The sequence below is a fragment of the Bicyclus anynana genome, chromosome 5, assembly GCF_947172395.1.
Source record: "Bicyclus anynana chromosome 5, ilBicAnyn1.1, whole genome shotgun sequence".
NCBI classification, from domain to species: domain Eukaryota; kingdom Metazoa; phylum Arthropoda; class Insecta; order Lepidoptera; family Nymphalidae; genus Bicyclus; species Bicyclus anynana.
The window spans coordinates 17,774,276-17,797,662 of NC_069087.1; the positions used below are offsets into that span (position 1 = coordinate 17,774,276).

Sequence of the window (23,387 nt, forward strand, 5' to 3'; positions counted from 1 at the left end):
CTTTTGTTTCCAAAATGATTTAAATGTCCGTCATCAATAACGCAATGTCACAGTTATTTCTTAAAATATATTCAATTTACGTCCGTGTAGGTGTATATCGTCATTTGGTGGCATTCTTTTGCCAAACATTTATATTATGCTTGATTGATTGAGTGACTTTCAATTAAGCTTATCTGAGAGATTTTATCAGATTTATAAACTTGCAAATTGTTATTATGATGCAAAATATTTTATTTTTGATGGTTTTTTATATTTTAATACTATGTTTATCGACATTCTACCATAAAATAATGTTCTGTTATTAAATACAAAATCCAAAATTAAACAGTCTTTTTAGAAATAAATATTAAAAATAGGTTATTTTTTATTTCCTTATCTGAATATTTTAAAACTTTACACAGATTTTGACAACATTATCTATTTCCGCAGTGATTAGATTATTTCTTATGAATAATTAGCAACGTAAATATTAGACAAAGATTAACGAGGCATTTGTCATTATACATATACTAAACTTCGGTAATACTTTAATTAACCAACACGACATTTGGACTTCTGAGAACTAACAAACGATTATTTACAAATGGCATAGTAACATAACCATTTCCATCTATCTTTTCACTTGACTCTTTCAGTTTTAAAAGATCGTAACAGCCATTAGTGTTGTTAAGTCTTACGGCATTCCGTTTCTGTTGTATTTACGCTACAACGCGTTCTATAATTGAGCGATGCGGGAGAGTTCAACACATCGCGGTCCATCTTTTTAGAATACGACACAAATAACATTCTATATTTGTAAATTTATACACTGCTGACTCTGAGAGCATCTATTTCTTGCGAACTAGCCACAGGAACATCACATCTATTACCACAACTTAAGATGCGATCTCGTTTGTGATGGATAGGATTAAGTGTTCAATCTAAATCAGCGTGAAGATGCTAAGGTGGTACGGTTATGCAGCAGCCATGCCGATGACCACATGTATCAGTGTTTGTAAATAGACAACAGCGTCGCAACTATGAGTTTTGAAGCTGCGTTTTTATGAATGGTTCCGTGTTTAATACATAATCGACGCTACTAATTACTATACCTACTCATCATTATCGAGCATTGATATATTCTACACATAATTACTGTGTTTATCTACGCGTTTATTTTTCAATATTGTAATTTCTCTACCAAAAATTTACTTTTTCTAAAACTTGCGCTTTTAATTCTTTTACTCTGCATTTAAACAATATTTTTTTTGCATTTGAATCTATAGCTTAAACTTAATCGTCAAATTTCATGATTACAAACCTTTAACTTCCCAATTTGATAAAGGACAGTTGATGTATGTTTACAAAGATTGCATTTCATTGTCTTATAATTAGCATTTAGCACAACTGCATTGCATAATACGAATAAAAATAAAACTGATAAAACCAAGAAGCGTGTATGAGCTTTGACATCGAGAAGTTTGTAATAGTGAAAGATGTTTTGGATGGCACACATCGTCGGCCTAGCGTTGTTTACAAACAAGATTTGCTGTTTCATCTGTTCGTCATGTTTGTTTACGCTGTTCGGGTCTACGGATGCGTTGGTATGGTTCTAGAGCACCGCGGTTCGGTTTCGTAGAAAAATTAACTGTTCTGTGTGAAAGGGAGCGTTCGAGTGATTCTAACAAGTTTGTTTGCTCGCCTCATTACCCAGCTGGTTTGGGAAGTGAAAAATCACGCTTATCTCGACACAAACAAGGGAACGGTGGTCCAGAGTCAGCCATCTGTTCGTTGCACCCATAAAGATAACGACAATGTACGAACAGGGACGCAAACCATTTAGTGGCGAGCCCTTGCGGTGAGCGCTCCTGTCCAGTGAATTTTATTACGCGCGAAAATCCAAACGGCCATCTTGCCGTTTGCATATTTCCGAACGATGTGCTCCATATTCGAACGCACGGTACGCGTACGCCTGTTTGATATTCTCTTTGAGTTTTGGTTTATTTTTGATCGCGTTGTCCTATTTAATCCGTTATGCCAGCCGCTTGCGTTTCCATCAGTCTTTGCGGCAACCGTTGCTATTGACGTCGTGTTTTATTCAAACTCTTTCAAAATGTTCAAATATCTAGTTAATAAGTTGAAATTGTCAACTAATCATATTTTTAACAGAAACAACGTAAATTTCTTTCGCTATTTACTCGTAGTATGCGTTGTAATATTTATTACATTTTTAACAATTTACGTATTTTGTTCCAGATATATCCAGACCCGGAGTCTGAAAAGGCGATCATGGGTTCTGTGGTGTACTGCATCCACCACAAGGAAGGATGCCAGTGGTCGGATGAGCTCCGTAAACTGAAGGTGCGTTGGAAAATATTTGTATTGGATTTAGTTAAAGCATTAGAGAGGGCGTATCATGAAGATCTATCGATCATTTTTATGCGCTTACGTCGAAATCGACACATTTCTTTTATCTTTATTGCTCTTGGCACGTGTTGCTCTAAATTGGTATCTCATAAGATGTTTTTTTCGTTTGAATTGTATTAGGAACATACTCGTAAATGTTGATAGTCTGGCATCCAATGAAATTTTGTTATCATTAAACAATTATGAGTAGTTGTTGCGTGTATGAAATAGGTAAATGAATGCGTTTTATTTATCTTCACCGTTTTAATTAGGTCAACACAATTAGGGACTTTGTTGTTTTAGGATGAAATTTCGATTCGTCGGTACTCTCTATTAGGTTCAAATAAAAATAAATTCTTCTACATAACACAGAAGTCTGAAATGATGACGAAGATTTGAGATGTGCAGACAATGTTACTGTAAGCTGCTCAGACCAATTATTGTATAGGACCTGCCTCGCTTGACGTTACTTTTCTGTCAAAGTATATGATCAACGATCTAATGCGATCATAAAAACTGTCTCTATAGTATCGATTTTAAATAGTTGCAATCGTGTTCGTCGGTTAAAGAGCTCCGTAAAAATACCTTTCTGTGTAGTTGAATGGTGTAAAATACGGGCAAAAACTTCTAGTTTAGTATAAGATATATACCAAATCTAAGCTCGTTTTCCTCAGAAAATGACAGACAATTTTGTTCGTGACTATGAGTGCGATATAGGTCCTTCTATAATTGGTCTGAGGTAAGCTGTAATACCTCTGGTAAACAATTTGTCGGGATGGAACGTCCATCGGCTGATAATGATGATGACGACGATGATGTCTCTTTAGTCTAATACTCCTGTGTTCGGTCGGCAGGCACATCTTAACACGTGCAAGCACGACGCGGTGCTGTGCGCGGCGCAGTGCGGCGCCATGATCCCGCGGGTGCTGATGCAGGACCACCTGCGGTACACGTGTCCGCGCCGCCGCGCCAACTGCGAGCACTGCGGGAAGGAGTTCTCCGGGAGTGCTTTAGAGGTACGGATATACATATCAACATACACAAATATTTGGAATTATCAGGCTATAATGCCAAAGGAGTAATTACCGGTATTGCTCCCTTATAAATAAATAAATAAGCCGTTTATTCCATATTTACATTTACGTTTCTAAAGTTGTTAGTAGTTTGTTAGCAAGTTTTCTTAAATTATGTTAGTAAGTTCTTATTAAATATGGACCTCTGAAAGGGCAAAGGCCTCCTCCATCTTCTTCCACAACTCCCTGTCTTTGCCAGATTTCATCCATTCGTTTCCGGCTATCTGAATGATATCATCAGCCCACCGTCTGATTGGTCTTCCTACATTTCTTTTTCCAATTGCTCCCTTAACGACACAATAAAAATAGCTCTTGCCACCATAAATATTCCTGTGGCCAATAGTGTTTGTAGCCAATAAGTCGTGTGATGGCTAGAAACCAGATGGATTGGTCCTAGGAAATGGAACGAACCCTAATGTGGGCGCGTAGACACAATGACTTCGTAGCATATCAGGGAGACAATCTTGACCGGGAGTCACAGCAGAAAAGCTGAAACCGGCACAAGTATGCCGCTCTGACCAAAAGTTACATATTAGGTACTTTTGAGAACCCTTGGGCTCTCGTAACAGATTAGCCGTGGCTCCATGAGTCGCCGCGGCTAATCTGTAATCTGAATCTGCAAATCCTAATTTATAATCTACATTCTGGTCCTGTCTTACATAAAAGAGGTTTACTTACCTGTACTGACTGTTGGATTACTGAAGGACGCCCAGTTATTTCTAGGGAGAAAAGGCCTACGGTTATACGAGTGATTTCACTTTACTAGCTTCTTAGATTCAATGACTTATCGGGGTATTTCCAACTTTGCAGGAGCACCAAGGGAACTGCGGCCACGAACCGGTGTACTGCGAGAACAAGTGCGGCGCGAAGGTGCAGCGCCGACACACGCAGCAGCATGTGCAGCAGCACTGCAGCAAACGGCTCGTGCCCTGCAGACACTGCGGTCAGAGGTATACGCAGGTAAGCGATCATGTGACAGTTTACTTACATGATATCACTAAATAAGAGCGTTTCAGAATTTGTTGATCATTAATTAAAGCGCTTCAGATTTTGTTGATCTTTAACTAAGAGCGTTTCGGAACTAAGTAGTTGATCACTAAAAATTAATCAGAATTTGTTACTCCCTTCCTAAAAGCTACTCGGAATTTGTTGATCACTAACTAAGAGCTAATCAGAATTTGTTGATCATTAATTGAAACGTTTTAGAATTTGTTAATCTTTAACTAAGAGCGTTTAGAACTAGTTGATCACTGACTAAGAGCTAGGTACCTACCTACCTACCTACCTTATATGCCGATAGATGTCCACTGCTGGACATAGGCCTCTTGCATGGACCTCCAAGCACAACGATCTTGAGCCGCCAGCATCCAGCGGCTCCTTAACTCGACGGCGGCTCGACTAAGAGCTAATCAGAATTTAATAATCACTGGTTGAGAGCTAATAAGAAGTTGTTGATCACTAACCAAGAGCTGATCAGAATTTGTTGATCACTAACTAAGAGCTTTTCAGAACTAGTTGAAGTGCCAATCAAGGCTAATCAGAATTTGTTGATCACTAACCAAGAGCTGATCAGAATTTGTTGATTACTAAATAAAAGCGTATTCAGAATATTTTGTTGATCACTAAGAGAGTTTCAGAGCTAGTTTATCACTGATTAATTGCTAATCAGAATTTGTTAATCCCTAACTAAGAGCTAATCAGAATATGTTGATCGCTAAGAGCAATTTGTTGTCCCAGGACACAGTGTCGGCGCACGGGGCGATGTGCTCGCGCGCGCCCGTGCCGTGCCCGCAGCGCTGTCTGGCGGCGCCCGCGCGGGACGAGCTGGACGCGCACCTGCGCGACCACTGCCCGTCCGGCTCCGTGCTGTGCACCTACAAAGACGCTGGATGTCGTTTTAAGGTATGGACTAGAAGAAAATGTTAACGGTTGATCTTCGGTTCCATCCCGTTTCCGATCGATACCAATATCAAAGTCTGTTTCTGTTTAAACTGTCAGTTACCTTTTTTTTATGGCGGAACCGATTTAGCTGAATTTTGGTATACCTACCAGTAAAATGGTTGAGAGCTAATAAGAACCTGGACCTCGGATGGGCTGAGATTGTTAAAAACAGAATTTAACTGGTTAAGTAAGTAACTGGTAACGAAGTTGCAGAGATCCGTTAGTGAATAAAAATTTACGGTAATTGCTCGATCTGTGTACCATGCATGGTTTCGCGGGTAGGTAATAGGTAGACAGCCGGCCGCGGTCAAAAAGTTGCCCAATAGGTCCATACAGAATGATAAACATACCCACGATTTAGGTACTAATTATCTTGTAAATGCGCTAAAAGATGCAGAAGATATTAAAATGGTTGGCTGATAGATGACGTCATAAAATATACAACTTGAATCGTAATATGTGTATCGTATTAATTAATTATTTATTAAGATAGGGCAGCGACAGATAAACTATTAACAATTACAGTTATTATACGAGGAATGTAGATACATAATAAGCGGATAATGTACTCGTAATTACGATTAGAGTAAACGGAGTCGTTGACATCAATCTGTGTTATGTACTATTATGCAATACTCTCAGTAAGTATATATTAAAATGGGGACGCGATTACTATAAATTATGTATTTCACTTACGATGTAAGATAAATTAAGTGCTTAGGAAATACCTACCGTATCTAAAATTTTATGTTGATTGATTCTGAACTGTTAATAAATTGGTTCTTTATTATTTAAGTTTCGACTTTTAAATGCTTAAATTAAACGTAACGTGCGTCGTTAATTGAAATTGCAACCCAATAGGGATTTATTTTCAAGAGAATAAGACGGTAGTTAACCAACTTGTCTATCCAATAAATACGAGTAGATGTTTTTTATGGATTCAGAAATTGATATACCTACTCGTGGTTAACATTTCAGTTAACCTTATTTTAGAGTACCTATGCTGTTTTTAACCGACTTCCAAAAAGGAGGAGGTTCTACCGTTCTACGTTCGGCTGTATGTATGTTTTTTTTGTATGATTTTCGAATTCCTTTCCAAATCCCTGAAATTGAGATCGAAGACTGAAAATATTTTTAGGGAGTGTTTTCAATTGAGCATTGCATTTTTTATTTCAGGGTACAAGGCAAGCTCTGGAAAGGCATACAGAAGAAAGTTCCCAACAACACTTAGCACTGGTCTCCGCTTTGGCCACCCGTCAGGCGAGGCAACTGGAGTCCCTCCGATCGGCGGTCGCGCGACTGTCGGTCAACTACACCGGCGCGCTGGTGTGGCGCATAAGCGATTGGGCAGCCAAGATGGCCGAGGCCAAGTGCAAAGATGGCGTCGAGCTTGTGTCACCCGCGTTTTATACGAGCCAATATGGATACAAGTTGCAGGTATGTTTTGGTTGATAATAATTAAAATAATCCGGAGGCAAAACCTGCCTATCGAGGACCCTAGCCTACCCTAGGACGCACCTTTACAGGGTTATATGCATTTTAAGCCATAAAATATCAGATTCGAATACTTTACCGTTCAAGAAAATCATCGTTACGATATGTATTTGCATTCCTGGGGATTCTCCATAATGCCCTCAAGATGTGTGAAGTCGGCAAACCAGAATGACGAAACGATTTCAATCTGAGAGAGTCTAAATCTAAGTATTGAGAAATTAGTTGATAAAATATTCTTTCTTATAATTTAGCAAAAAGTATTCGCAACAAATCACAAATATGACACGCGGTACTTTTGTTTGTAAACAAAGCACGGTTTATTTATGCCCGTGAACAACGTCGTGACTAATCCTCTAGCACTGCTTCTGAATTAGTATCGCTTAGTCACATCGCAGCACCGCGCGCCCCCATACCCCATAAATATACTTTCACGTCTCTATTTTTGAATATAAAGCCATCAAGGTTAGATATGTTTTGTTTGAAGATGTTATTGAAGGTGCTTATTTATGTAATTTTAGGGAGAGGAATCGGTTGTTCGCTGTCGATAAAACACGTTGGTTGGTTTAGTTACATATTATTAGTTAATTGACTAAAGAAGCTATAATCTATACAATTTTTTCCCGAAACTATTGTGGAAGGATTATACATTTTAAAGTTCCTCATTCGTTTATGCCGCTACCAGAGCTAAGTGTTGTTGGGAACTTTCTCCTGTATGCCTTTCCAGAGCTTGCCTTGTCATTTTCCTCTATTTCAATGGCGTTTTTCTTTTATTTCCAGGCGTCACTATTCCTAAACGGCAACGGAGCAGGCGAAGCTAGCCACATGTCAGTATACATCAAGATCTTACCCGGCGAGTACGACGCTCTTCTGCGTTGGCCCTTCGCTCACACCGTGTCCTTCACACTGTTCGACCAAAGCTCCAGTCCAGACAGAGCCTGCAATATAGTCGAGAGCTTCGTCCCCGACCCCACATGGAAGAACTTCCAAAGGCCATCGAAAGAGCCAGACGCGTTAGGATTCGGCTTCCCGAGGTTCGTGTCACACGAAATGCTCAAAAAACGCAACTTTGTCAAAGATGACGTCATGTTCCTCAGGGTCAAAGTGGATCCGAGCAAAATAGTAGCCGTCTAATCGTGCTAATACAACCGGGTGCATTATACGCACAATAAAAAGTCACTGTTATTTAGTATTAGATAATTTAAAAGTCATAGTTTTTTAAGTTTTTGTAAATATTTTTTTTTAGAATAGGTACTATTTTTTTGAGTTGTCGCGGGCATTTTTGATTTGTGAACGTCGAGTGGTGAGATCGTATGATGGCCTTTACAAGAGACTGATAATTATGATATTATGGTGTTAGTGGAGTCTTGCTGCCAAAAATTATAATTGTTTGATTACAATATTTGACTAACTTTTTAAAATAAATAAATGCATCATCTTTCCTACATATTACAGAGGAACAATATGTTTAGAAATTATTCCGAAAACTCTACTTTGATTGCATATTTCTGGATTTCCAACATTTTGTTTTTCGAGATATACCTACTTATTCTAAAAATTTCAACCATCATCATAGTTTCGATTGGGTTTAAAATTTGTAAATATTTAGTTTATAAGAAGTTGCAAACGCTGCATTGTTGTTATCCTTTCACTGAAGATCTCTTGAGTTTCATTGCCGTTTGAAGTAAATAACGAATTAAACACATTCAAAATACTTTTCTTTTCCGCAAAATAATGTGTAATATTAATAACTAATATAATATTTAATAGCAACTAAAGTCATGTTATTGAATAACAAAAACTTTTTGTTTGCTTTATTAAAATATTTCAGATTTCAGATAATTTTGTATATATAATAAGTAGGTAGATATACCTAAGTATAAGATAATCATACTTTTAGTGCCATATTCAATACACCACTTAGTTCTCTATACAATAACTCTGTATTATATTCAAACATACACACATTTTTATAGGGACACTGCAAAAATTGTGTGTTACAAACACTGTGTTCTGGTGCATTTTTGTTGGCCTTCAGAGAATAAATAAAGGCGCTTTGAAAAATGCACGAACTTCCAAATGTTAACTTTCTAATACTTGTTAAAAAGTCATTGTTTAAGAAAAATATTTTTATAGCTATATACCTATACCAAAACACATTACTACAACATATTGAAGGAAAAAAACCTTTTTCAGTTTCGGCAATCAACAAACATTATTATCCAAACTAAAATAATATAGCTAATTTTGCAGATAAATCACAAAAATGATTGGGGTATAAAGTTTACTTGAAATAAACGTTTTTCTCAATTGGTTTGCATTACTGCTTAAGTACATTTGGAAAATAAATGTTGAGTGAATATATTCGGGGTAAGAAACGAAAAAAGACAAGCTTTTGAGAAAATATTTTGATATGTGTTTAGTTTTGTTTTATCGGCAGATCTTTGTATATATTTTCTAAACTTAACAAAATAATTTATCCAAAATATTGTATATATTCTAATGAAAAATTCTCAAAGAAACATTAAGGTACACAGAGTTTTATACAAATTTAATTTTACGTAATTATTGTTATTGATATAATTTGGTTAATCAAATTAATTTAAAATTTATTTTTTCATATATTTTCCATTATTCGAAGGACCAAAAGTGTAACTCAGTGTATGGCAGTTTTATTAATTCAAATAATAAGAATTTGATTGATAAAATTGAGAAATTCTTATATTACTTTACTCTCAGCTACACTTATACATTTCTTAAATTCCAGACTAGATAAAAATTATTTGCTGTATCCTTTTGCAATTTGCTTACAATTAAATTTGTATAAAACATGTAGTTCTTTAAGGCATTGTTGTAAATAGAGAAAAATAATAATCTTACTACTTGTATTTCTGTGTGTTTACAAGCTGGAGTTAGACCAAAGTGTTTTTTTTGATTACTTTGCGGAAGCAATAACTATTATTATTATTTTTGTACATTTTGTAGGCAAAGTTGATCAACGTGAAACAAATGAACACGGCCAAGCTGTTTATTATTTAGATTTTGTTTATTTATAAGAATATATATTCTGTGTATGGAATAGACAAGAAAACAAGGACATCATAATACATAGAGAGAGATTTTTTGTGTGTCACATATCTTATAATCTCTCATACACATATAAATAAATATTATAAGATACTGTTATTTATTATTCAGGTACCTTACAAATATGAGTAAATACTGTTTAAAAAAATTATAAACCTGTGAAAAGGATAAATAGGTTAGCTATAATAGTTCTCTTTTCTATTCCATGTACTAATATAAAAAGCCTTCATGAATAGTTTTTTGTAAGTTGATATTATTATTTCAAAAGTATATTCTCGGTTTATTATTTTTATAATACTAAACTACTTTACTGTTACTTTTTATAATGTATGATTTTCGGTGTGTCCAAAATTAAAAACTTTTTTTTTCTTTTTTTGTATTAAAAACTTCTATTTGTCTATTCTTGGATCTCTCAAAAACGCTTGCTTTCGATTATAATTATCTCAACTGTAATGTTACATTCCAGAAAAAATTATAACTTTAAATCCGGTTTTGTTCAGTGTTTAAGTTGATTATTAACAAATAATAATACAAATATTTAATTAATGATGATTGGAAACTATTGTTTAGGTTAGGGAAATTATTCCATCTTAATGATAATAATAATTATTATTTCAATACTAATTGAAATAGAAGGGAAATACTACACTGCCCTGTAATCAAATTTTAAAAAAACTTTGAATGAGATTGGTTGTTTGATTGATGAAAAACTTTTTTAAATGCTCTTGTTAAAGTTACATACAAATTGCTATATTAGATTTTTTTTGTTCTGGCCCTCTAAAAGTCCGGATTAGTATCTACTTGCAACAGCGAGAATAATATATTAGAGACAACATTTTCCTTCTATTTTTTCTTTCTATTAATGCAGGATAATTCATATAGGTAATTAAAACAAAGTTATTATTGTTCTTTACGATGTTGCCTAGAGGTCGCTTTAAGTTTCAGTTTTTTTATGCCAAGTAATCTAGAGACTAGTTAAGCTAGGCTAGGTTAGTGGTATTGCGATTTTCTCTATATAAGTACCTTGTCGAGACTTGCTCTGAGATTTGCGGTGTTTTCCAAAGCGTCTAATATTTGTATGGTAAATATTGGTGGTTGAATCAAATAGTTACCATCTCTTGAAAAATGCCAAAAGATATATTTTTTTATATTTGATTGGCTTTTTAATGCACTTCATGGTTACTTTTCATATAAACCTTTTACTTTTTTTTAAATTTATATAAATATGGTAAGTATATATAATAAATATAAAGAAAAATATATGTCCATAATTTGGATCAGTCATGCATATTCTCTTTTTGATTTTGCATGACATTTATTGTATAATTGTAAATGTATAAAATTTGTATACTTAACCAGACATTTTGTGAAGATAAAATATTTAAACATTCTCGACTACCTGTTGCTTAGCCTATTGCAATACAAATTATTAAATATTTTCGCTAACATTAGTTGCCGTTAACTTAATTATTTAGGATTTCAACTTAATTATTTAGGAATATTGTAAAATAATAATATTTCTATGCAACTCAACGTACATTACTAATAGATTAGTGTTAACGGCGATAAGTGGAATTAACGTTAGCAAATCTCAAGGAAGTCTAGTAACAGAAATGAGACTAACAAATATAATTAAGAATAGCATTTAAGATAATTCTGCGTCTACGCGTTAATCATTAAGGGAAACAATGTACATGATTTTGATATTAAAATGAAAAATATATATTTTTCTTTTGAAAAAACTTCTTTTATTAAAAATATCCTTAAAATAAATTCAGCTCGAAAACCGAATACACCGCAATTATCAATTTATCAAGTTAGAACCCATTTTCTCATGATTCAAAGCCTCACTAAAATAGGCTAACAACTGGAGCAAAAAAGCTGTAAGACTTCATGGCACAGTAGTATGCGTCGTGGATTTACAAGACAGAGGTCTTGGGTTCGATCAATGGCTGCGTCGATTGAAGTTTTCTTAATTGGTCTAGTTCTAGATGGTTGCTAAGTTACCAATCTACTGTTAAAGTCGTATCGCCAAGCGATTTAAGGTTCTTACCGGAACCTTAAATCGCTTGTCGTGTAGAATCCTACTCCTAACAAGTCAGCCTTCTCAGTCAAGTCAGTGCTTCCATCTTAAATTGTAACATCGGGTTAGCATTAGGTGAGAAGTCGAGGGCTAACACGAAAATTTCAAAGCTGGATCTAGAAAGGAATAAGATTTGGCAATGTTTTAAACTGGCTATATTTACAAGTATTAGGTATCAAAAATATTGTGATTTGTAAGATATACATATTTCAATAGATCACCCTGTGTTCATCACAATTATAATGCAATTGTCTGATTTGTGCTATCAAACTAGGGAAAACATAGACAGAGAAGTAAATAAACAGCATCCATTGCATTGCAACTTTTTTTAAAATCCTCCAAGGATTTGGAAATTGATTGATTCCTTTAACATTAAGTGCACTTGTGTAGACTCTGTAAAGAAATTATACAGGTCGCCAGACTTGTCTCATTTCACTTGTTTCTTTTCAGTCACAAAGGCCTGGCCAAAGAAGTTTTACAGTTATTAGTAGCTATTATTAGATTTCAATGTTTTATTAAAAAGAAAAATTGTGTGAGCATCAAAAACAGCATCACTTTGTTGCAAATGATTATTTCTGTTTAATATTGGTAAAAAATGGTCCAATTCAGTGTCGTGAATTTAAAATGACGTCAAAATCTAATATCTTTTGACATACAACACTAATCAGTAGTCTATTTATTTCTCTGTCACCGCCTTCTAACATTTACAGAAATTCATATTATGTACAACCATTTACATTTCAAATATTTACAACATGAACTCTCTTTGTGAGTAAAATGTAAGTTGTTGCAAGAAGTCGCCTTTGAACATCAAAAACATCGAAATTCTTTGTATAATACTGGTAACACAAGTTATTGCAATATAGGTCACCGTTGATCTGACTCACTGTTTTTAAAGTCCAGAGTCAAATGTTCTGTGAGCTTCCCGATTGGCTGAAGGTGGAAGTATTCAAAGTTGCAGGTGTTGATTTTCTGGTCATCTGAAATTCATAGTGTTGAAAATTAATTAAGATACCTTTTTATCTTCCTGCTTGTAATAATAAAAAGGCAAGCTATTGGTTTCAAAATCTCAAAGTTAAGAGGCCTTAAATATCCTAATAATGGATGGAAGTCTGGAAGTCAATGGAGTCTGTGTAGAGTGTTTGTAATATAAGTTTTTGGAGTAAATTGGAAGGCTGTACTAATATATTTAAAAAAAACTAATCAGCTTTTCTTGCTTTCACTCTCAGAAAATCATTTGTTCATAATATGATAGTGCAGTAGAAAAATTTTTCAATTTCATTTTCACTTAACATCAGATGAAATCAAAGTTATTCTCTGTCAATCAAAGTTATTGTCTGTCTGGGCTCTTGTCAGTGAAAATAAAAAAAATCACTCAAAAGTATCCAATTAAAGAAATAATACTTGTTATAAAGAATATTAGAATATATCACGAGTAGATACTCCACCAGGCACTTTGTTAGTTGACATATACCAAATTGAGATTCTATGTAACAAATGTCATCCAATGCCTATTGACAACCCTTTGTGGATATCATACAGTAGGTACTTAGATGACATTTCTCAGTTGAATTGATGTTTATGTTAATTGGTTGTAAATAAAGACCAAACTAGTGAATAAGTCAGCTAGTAAAATTACCATTTTAATTCTGTAAAGCTCATCCATAGCAGCAGGCAGTAATGGCTTAACCGAGTTAATCTCCATCATGGTCAGGTGATCCAGTCTACCATAGGAACCCCCAGATTTCATCAAAGCGTCCATGGAGGTCCTCAGTTTTGACATCCGAATATCCCATATATCTTTAATGATAGTTTTGATTTCTGCAGCACGAGGAATGTCTTCGGAAGCTGCTCCTAATATTAGCTTTGCTTCAACCATGTAGTGCTCATTAGGCATTTTTGTAAAGAACCTGCAATATTATTGTATTTTTTAATTTTAAAAAAAATTATAAATAGTCACCAACTGATTTCATTACTTGTTTCATAATAAAAATAATAATAATAATAAAAGCTTTTTTTTCCCATTTAGGTAGTACACAGTATCTTAAAACTATTCTAACTAATCTATATGTATATTCCCCCTTCGGGTGTAAGCCTCCTCCATATTACTTCATATTACTTGTTTTGTTACTTAAAAAATATTCTACATATCTATACTAATAATAAATCTGTAGGAAGTCAATTCTGTACATGAAATATATTTCCAAAATAACTATCAGGGGGTGATTATTGAGATATTGATGCCAAAAATGCAATCAGTAAATTTTTGTCTGTCTGTATGTTCAATAAAGAAACTACTCCACGGATTTTAAGGAAACTTGGTACAATTATTCTTCACACTCCTACTGATCGTAGTGTGATTAAACTGTCAGTTTAATCACACTATCAATCAATAGGAGCAGAGCATTGATGGGAAATGTTGGGAAAAACGGTAGAAGTTCCACTCCATTTTTACAGCGATACTACTGTTGGGGCTGGATTAAAGAGGTCTGCTAGTCTTTAATGGTTCTGTTCATAGGAGTAGGTACAACAATAGTGCAGTGCATGCCCATGACCTCTAGGTATTCAGTACAGCTACATAAGTTCAAATTAATTTTAATCAAGATTTTCATAAACCATGCACATAGTAAAGCACAGAACATAGTGTTAATGAAGCAAAATATCTCAGCTGGGTTATTTTTTAACAACAAACAAAAATTTGTTTACTAACAATTTTTATTTGTTGGTAAACAGTAGTATTGTTGACTTATGCGTAGATGCATCCAACTCAAATTAAAACGTAGGCTTAGTTTACAATCACTTTTGAAACATCAAGTTGTAACTATTGATAGTCTCTACCACTGGTTTGGAAGGCAGGTCATGTCGAGAAGAACCGTCATATCGATATATAGACTAACCTCGATCGCTTTTCTTCCTCTTTGATATTCTCCAAAACATCCAAATCCATCCAATCTGGCGGGACCAAGCGACATTTCTGTTTCTGCTTCAGCATCACAGCTAACCAGAGGGGCACATTCATCGGTAAACCAGCTCGAAACGGCCCGAATTCACCGCATATCAAATATATCTTGTCGTATGAAAAATTTGGTATTATGCTCACGATCCTGTTCTCTCCTATGAACTCGATTTCGTATGGATCCATTATCGTTAGTTTATACACAAAATAAATAAAAGCAAAAAGTTCTTTTTTCTAAAATCAATTAACAACAAGTTGTCAAAACAAAAAACCGCGGGAATTAGTGCACACTGCACTGTGCAGTGCTAACTGTCAAATGTCAAAGTCAAAGTCAAAGAATATATTACTACTCTGTGGTGAGGTCATTACAAAATTGTAAATAATTAACTTTTTCAATCATTAATCCATTTATTTTTATTATGATAATAAAATTGCTGTTTTTTTTAGATTACGTACGTTATTATTATTGTTAGAAACAATCAAACAAAACGTTTTAGAACTGCCATCTAGTATGAGTTATTAAAACTACATTAAAATTGACGCTTGAGTCTTTATACTTATTTTACACACTATATGCTAGATGGCTCTTTCTAAAATACAAATAAAAAAATTCAATCATAGTTCAAAGGTACCTAATCGGAAAAAACAATAAAAGTATCATAATCTCGTTTATTTAATGTATATGTAACTGTGTAAACATATATCTTAATACTGTGTTGGCTAATACTTTTTTATAGCATGCAATTCAGCATAAAAAAGTTTAATAGGTAAATTATAAAACGTCCTGAGTTAGACGTACGAGTTTTAAAATTATTCGATAGATGGCAGTTATTAATGAAAAATTAAGTTTCGAGTAAGAGAAAAGAAAAGTTCCGATCTAATTAATAACTTTTAACTGTTTTACCCATAGATGTACAAAAATAAATACAGCTTAGTTAACAGCAAATAAAAGTCAAGTATAACATTATTGCCCGCGTTATAAAATAGGCATACTCTTAAGTCACAGACTTTGGAGTAGCAACTTCCAATCAACAGTAGCATAATTAGGTATTAAGACTAACTTAAGTAATTTGACCGATAAAAAATTGAAGAAAATACATGGACATCAATTAAAATGAGCGATGGGCACATACAAATGTCAGTATAAGAAGGTCGAAACTTGAGGCGATCGATGCAAATCGTTTTGGCAAAGTGCAAACTCCTAATTACTAGCAGTAAATTAGGGTGGCTGGTTGACAAGTCAGACGGGTGTTATTTATTGTGTCCGCCGTCAGAGAGGGTCTGGAGATCTCAGCATGAGACTTATTTTTATTGTAGGATAGCTACAGTTGTATCAATTTCATTAACTTGGGTTAAGAACCAAAAGCGACAATAATGTCCTCTTGACTGAATTTCAGCCAGGACTGCTAATATCAAGTTGACAGAAATGCAGAGAATAATAATACCATAAGAAAAAAAGACAGGTAGGTATTTCTATACTTTTGACCTTCGCCGCGCTGTTTAAACGCTTTCACTGTATATTTTTGTGTTTTAGTTCTAAAGGAGTTTCTTAGTTGATTCATTAAGTAAGTAACTCTTGTAATGACCACTTTTAACGGCCCACTACCTATAGTGGGCCTTTAAAAGAGAGATATATGGCCTCCCTCCAAATAATAGAATGGATAATTAGCCTCTCTCATAAATGAATGAGTCTACGCACCATATTAGATAGGAGATCAGATTCATCACACTTCTCCAATGCTGAATGTTCCTGAAAAAATAGTCTTGATAAATTGACACAATTTCTTTATAAAAATAAATATTTTAAAAATACGATCAATACCTACTAGCGGACGCCCTCAACTTCGTCCGCGTGAAATTCAGTTTTTCGCAAATCCCATGGGAACCATTAATTTTTCCGGGATGAAAAATGATGATGCCTATGTTAATCCAAATCCAGCCAAATCTATTCAGTAGTTGCGGTTTTAAAGAATAACAAACATCCATATTAACTTTCGCGTTTATAATATTAGAAGAATTTCCCATCCTAATCCTAACTCCTAGTCCTAACACTATCTTAGGACTATCGCACTCATGACATCTCGATGAAAAGCTCGAGCCTTTTCACATAAGTATAACCATCGATGTATAAAACTAAAATAGGAATAAATATTAAAATACGAATAGTAAACCGCGTGCCCTGTAAAACCTTATATTAAGATAGGAGTTTTTAAACTGCATGCCCTGTACTACAGTACTGATAAAACTATTACATGTAATATCTCGCTAACGACGGCAGTTAGCCCAAGTGAGTGGAACTTGTTATCAGCGGGCCCATGGAGCTAATTACTGCGCTAAGTGAATGCTTAAGTGCGGCCAAATTACAGAAATTACAGATTTGGATACTTGAAGATACCGTGCGGCCGGCTAACTTTGCCACCTTATTCCAGTGGTTGTAAACCTTTTATTCAAAAGGTAAATCTCAAAAATCTTAAAAAATTTAAAACCTTTTAAAATCTCTTAATCTTGGATCGGGAATCGGATTCGTCTTCCTAGTAAAGGAGTGAAAAAGGATCTGCAAAATATTGTAAATTATAATTATCATTTAAAAAAAAAAAGCGCAACTGCCGTGAGCTTTGGCGATTCTACTCATCAGATTATGCTTGTAAGTCATAGTCATTACAAAAATAACAGATAAACTTGACTTATCAAAAGACGTGCTTGTAATATGGTATTTTGCTATTGATGGAAACTCAATTTACGAGTACAATAAAACAAACATTAGATAGATAATTAGATTAACAATGAAATTTTTTCACAAATACTTTACCTATTAGAGCAAGAGCCCACGACAGCCAGACCTTCGTTATTTTATAAAAGTTGAAAGTTTCTCTGTAGATGTCTCCTATACAGGTAAGAACGACCAGCGACTATAAAGTTTGGGTTGTGGTTACCTGGGCAGGTAACAGGTAGTAAAGGTGTATAAAATAGTACTTGAAATTCGTTAAAGTATAAATCTCAATTTTTTAATATTTCCTTCAGGATAACTTTAAAAATCTCGTCATCCATTGCCGGACACTTATGACAGTTGCTACCCCCTGCCAGACACCCCTAAACTTTAATAAATTATAATTATACTTTCGTTATAGTATAAAAGCTAAATTTTATATATGTTACTTGGGGACTTATAAAAAGATGTTACCTCAATAGCCGGACAGTTTTCGTGGTTTTTACATCTTGCCAGACACATCAAAAGTCCACTATAGGTGCGAGCGCGGGGTAACATTTGGATGGCGCTATTTGTAAGACAGATAAATCTGCTCTGATGAAATGTCTAGAGAAAGAGGTCCAGCATGAGCAACCACATCATATAGATGTTATAATAATTGACGGTTTCTTCCTACTGCATACAATGAAAAATGTTCCATAAACATTTGGAAATATTTAAAAAAAATTGTTGCAAATGGCTACTCAATTTCAAGCTTCGAGAATTGATGTGATTTTTGATCAATATTTTACTCCATCGATCAAAGATTATGTGCATTCCCAACGGTTAGAATCTGCGCTATTGGAATACTCTATAACTGGGCCCGAACAAATTCGACCAAGTGATTTCGCAAAAGAGTTGAAAAATTTAAATTTCAAAGAAGCTTTAGTTGATTTTTTTATTTCACATTGGGCTACTGATGAAGTGGTGCCATTTATTGGCAACAAACAATATACATCAATTTCAGAAAGTGTCATTCTTTTACTGTTGATAATTGCAACAAAGTTGTCTCAAGGATTGATGAAGAGTTGTCATGCCCAGCACACGAGGAAGCAGATACAAAGAGAGTATATCATGCATGTAACATCAACTATCCAGCAGAAATAGTAATAAGAAGTGCTGATACCGATATTGCGGCTATAATGCTTGGTAACATGCATCACCTTAAAAGTGATTCGGTTGTTTGGATGCTTACAGGCACTGGAATTAATTTAAGGTTTGTGGACCTAACCAAAATACATGCAGAGTTGTGACTGTTAACTTGTCAGAGCTTACCTGGATTTCATGCCATCACAGGTTGTGATTTTAATCCTGCGCTCTTCAGAAAAGGAAAATTAAAACCGTATAAGATATTAAAAAAAGATCCAGAGTACCAGGAAGCTTTCAAGAACTTCGGCAACAACGAATTAATTAAAAATTTAAATCATCAACAAAATATCTTTTATATTATTCAAAGATTTATATGCAATGTCTATAATGTCCCTAATGTAATTGATGTTGATGCCGCTAGACTTCAAATATTCATCGACTCGTACACAGTCTCCGATGTAATGATGTTGACGCTAGCAACCTACCACCTTGCAAAAGCGAACTACTGCAGCAATTTCTGCGAGCAAATTATATATGTACAATTTGGAATAATGCTCATTTAAAAAATCCAACCACATATCAACCAGAAAATAATGGCTGGGTATTAAAAGATGACAAATACCAGTTCAAATGGTTTGAAAGGGAACTGCCGAGTATAAATGAACGTAATAAAATTATTTTTTATTAGATATCTTAAAAAATAGTAATTGACTAAGCATTCGCGCTCGCACCTTTAGTGGACTTTCGATGTGTCTGGCAAGATGTAAAAACCACGAAAACTGTCCGGCTATTGAGGTAACATCTTTTTATAAGTCCCCAAGTAACATACATAAAATTTAGCTTTTATACTATAACGAAAGTATAATTATAATTTATTAAAATTTAGGGGTGTCTGGCAGTGGGTAGCAACTGTCATAAGTGTCCGGCAATGGATGACGAGATTTTTAAAGTTATTCCGAAGGAAATATTAAAAAATTGAGCTTTATACTTTAACGAATTTCAAGTACTATTTTATACACCTTTACTACCTGTTACCTGCCCAGGTAACCACAACCCAAACTTTATAGTCGCTGGTCGTTATTACCTGTATAGGAGACATCTACAGAGAAACTTTCAACTTTTATAAAATAACGAAGGTCTGGCTGTCGTGGGCTCTTGGGCTATATTAGATAAACAACGAAATTTTTTCACAAATACCTATTTGGAACAAATAGACAAGTTGTGTATTGAACAATTGTTTTAAAAGTTTCCTTTTTCGGTTTTTACACCAATAATGATTCCTTTAATTATTAGTTCGGCACGTGTGTGTGAGTTACATAGTTATTAGGCTCATATTTCGATTGCATAGTTCTTTTAATGATAAAAATAATCTAAATTCTACATTTCGTAAGCTTGTCGCCAGTAGAAATCTGGTTCAAAACCCGAGACAAACAATTTCTCAATTACAAAGTGAAATAACCCGAACTGGAAATAATATTCACAAACGTAGCGTGCATTTGAACCAAATGTTTACGATCCAAGTTGGTAGATAGTGCGGCGCGCAACTTGTGTGGCCGCAATCAACATTATTCATTTAATAATGAGCCGGCGAATAAAGATTACAGAACTTTTTTTATAGAATAATAGTTTTTTTTAAGCTATCACTTGACTGCTAGCAATGATGCAGCCTATAGTGAAATGCGCTTGCCTAGAAGATGCCCATTCACCAGTAGCGTAGCGGTGCCTATGAGGGGTCATGTACCAAAATTAGTTGGGGGACTCAGGATAAAGATTTCTCACAAAAGAAACAAAAATGCTTGCTTAAAAAACATACTTGTTTGACAGTGACGATGTTTCCATTTTTTGGCTGCACGGGGAAAAATATTGCTTTTTTGAATTTTGTCATTTCTGTAGTGAAACTCTTTAGGCAGTTTTTAATATGATTTTTTCCACGAAACACCACATAATGTGACATTGCGAATTACATTTAACCAGTTTTGCTTTCACACGTAAGGGCCCCTGTAGTTCGAAGGCCCCGTATTATTGATACCTACGGCTGATACGGCGGTAGCTAAGTCCCTGATTCACTTTTGACTAGAGCAATGCCTCAGTAACGCGTTGCGTTACGATGCGATGTTACGACGTAACGCAACGTTCGTTTTATAAAATGTGTGCCGTTGACCGTCCGTCTGTCCGGCTGTAACCAGGTTGTATCACATGAACCGTGGTAGTAAACACTTGACATTTTCACATAATGCATTTCTGTTGCCGCTATAACCGGTTTTTTGGAGTTTACGTCTTAAGAATCGGTATTTCATATAGTCCCCCGGTAATGAAAAAAATATGGGTAATAAAATTCGATGAACGAATGACAGCGTTACTTTTTGTGCGCAACCTATCCTGCGCACCTTTCACCGGGCGCTGCCGCAAAACTGTTGGCAGGCGCGCACGCCGCGGCCTGATGCTCCTCGGTTTCCTTTTCTGGCGTGAGTATTGAGACGTACAGAGTATGCTGCGGTGCAACATACACCTATTTACGGCCGCGTGGCGCAGTGGGTAGTGACCCTGCTTTCTGCATCTACGGCCGTGGGTTCGATTCCCACAACTGGAAAATATTTGTGTGATGAGCATGAGTGTTTTCCAGTGTCTGTGTGTATTTATACATTATATAAGTATTTATATGTAGTATAAAATTGTATATTAATATTATATTAAAAACTATCTTAGCACTTATAACAATGTGTATGGTTTAAGTATATTTATTTATTTATTATTTAGACAGTCGATCTGAAACAGTAAACTCCATTCGTGCGTCGGAGCTGACACACACTTTTTTTTTTATAATAGGTTAAACCAGTTCTAGTATGCGTAATCAGACGGATAAACAGCGGCGCGGTACGCAGCGGGCTGTGAACGTAGCCGTATGGTGCCATAACCGTAAACAAACCGATCGCGTAGAGATTTAACGACTATTGTTACGTTCCGACGTGTGTTCGGAATTTAGGATTTTAGATATGAAATGTCGTACAAATGGGTGACGCTTTTTTCTCATATACCTACATGACATGTTTTTAGTTTTTATACATTCATACTTATATGTCTCATTCTCGTAGATAAGCGGTAGGCAGAGTCGGAATATGTTCTTCCAATTGTTCAATTCAATTTCAATTTATTTATTTGCAATTTTACAGTTACATTAGCTGGTATACAATAAATGTTGAAGTAGGTACATTATACAATTCGCCATATACTGGCATGCAAATTTCTTAAAACACTATCTAAAAATCACTAGTCAAAATAGATACAAAACTAAATTCGTTTTTTACAACATCATATGCGCACTATATTTATTTATATAATTTCAAATGTCTTATTCTCTAAAGTGTCAATCAATTACGTCAAAGTTTATTAGAAAATGCCAAATAAATAATCTTTAATAGAATAATAACATTTCTTGTTTCATTGTTGCCCTTGCATATCTCTCTTGCTTCTTCAATTCTCATCAATCCTTTCATACAAGTCCATCGGCTTAGAGTACTTTTGACCTGCTCCTTAAAAGATAATTAAAATTATATTTAGTGAATGTAGATGCTTTTACTTGTAAATATCATGTAAATATAATATAAAATATTATGACTTGGTGTTTTTACCTAATATTAGTAATTGATTATTATTGTATACATGGCTGATCGACTCAGATATGGAGATACCCGTAGACGAAACAAAACTACCGACATAGCTCAATGAGTCGCAAAGTTGAAGTGGCAATGGTTCCAAGAGCCGATGGACGTTGGGGTCCGAAGGTGCTGGAAGGACCCTACACCGGAAAGCACAGTGTTGGTCGACCGACGATATGAAGCGGGTTGAAGGGAGCCGCTGGATGCAGGCTGCTCAAAATCGTGTTGTTTAGAAATCCTTAAAAGAGACCGGCTAATGATGATAGTTAATATTTATTATTTTATATGTATATATCTATCATCATCATTATCATCATTATCAACCCATATTCGGTCGGCTGAGCTCGAGTCTCTTCTCACAGTGAGAGGGGTTAGGCCAAGTAATCCACCACGCTGGTCCAATGTGGATTGGCAGACTTCACACACGCATTTTAAGAAAATTCTTAGGTATGCCGGTTTCTTCACGATGTTTTTCCTTTTTTTACGTTTTATATATACCTATAATACATATAAAATATGAATCAGTGTTCCGTTGAAGTCAGAGACGTAATTTTCTCTAATTGCCGAACTTGCGATTCACGGCCGATCGGCGTGATATAAAGTTATGAGTGTCGAATATGAGTCGTGAGTCAGTCAGTGAGTAATGGACACGAACTCCGCTCGTTCGCTCTGCTCCGTTGGCTTTTAATGGCTAATTTTATTACGAATGTACCTACTCGGGCGTGTAAGAGTTATAATAATACTTAGCTCCGGCCTGTGGTATTATGACTTGTGTAATTGTAACAAAACTTGTAATTTGCACTAGTGACTCATTTGTCCGAACTAGTAATTTGTCACCTAATTTTTTTTAAATATTCTAAAATTGTATGCTTAATTTTTA

At 34.9% G+C, this 23,387-nt stretch overlaps 2 protein-coding genes across 4 annotated transcripts in view; one reads left to right on the forward strand and one right to left on the reverse strand.

The window, feature by feature from the left end:
* Window positions 1-8,305, forward strand: part of LOC112051077 (TNF receptor-associated factor 4) — a 115,979-nt gene extending 107,674 nt beyond the window's left edge. For all 3 annotated transcript variants that reach the window (XM_024089564.2, XM_024089571.2, XM_024089556.2), the window contains 6 exons: window positions 2,236-2,340; window positions 3,240-3,401; window positions 4,269-4,418; window positions 5,196-5,360; window positions 6,576-6,836; window positions 7,671-8,305. In XM_024089564.2, coding sequence (XP_023945332.1) covers window positions 2,236-2,340; window positions 3,240-3,401; window positions 4,269-4,418; window positions 5,196-5,360; window positions 6,576-6,836; window positions 7,671-8,024 — 1,197 coding nt within the window. In that variant the 3' untranslated portion in view covers window positions 8,025-8,305. The remainder of the gene's footprint in view (window positions 1-2,235; window positions 2,341-3,239; window positions 3,402-4,268; window positions 4,419-5,195; window positions 5,361-6,575; window positions 6,837-7,670) is intronic.
* A 4,201-nt stretch (window positions 8,306-12,506) lies between these two features.
* Window positions 12,507-15,298, reverse strand: LOC112051109 (probable DNA replication complex GINS protein PSF2). Its single transcript, XM_024089600.2, has 3 exons — window positions 14,958-15,298; window positions 13,700-13,970; window positions 12,507-13,040 (listed from the first exon to the last, which is right to left on the reverse strand). The coding sequence occupies exons 1-3, from the start codon at window positions 15,200-15,202 to the stop codon at window positions 12,966-12,968; spliced, it is 591 nt and encodes a 196-aa protein (XP_023945368.2). The 5' UTR covers window positions 15,203-15,298; the 3' UTR covers window positions 12,507-12,965.
* Window positions 15,299-23,387: the final 8,089 nt, after the last annotated feature.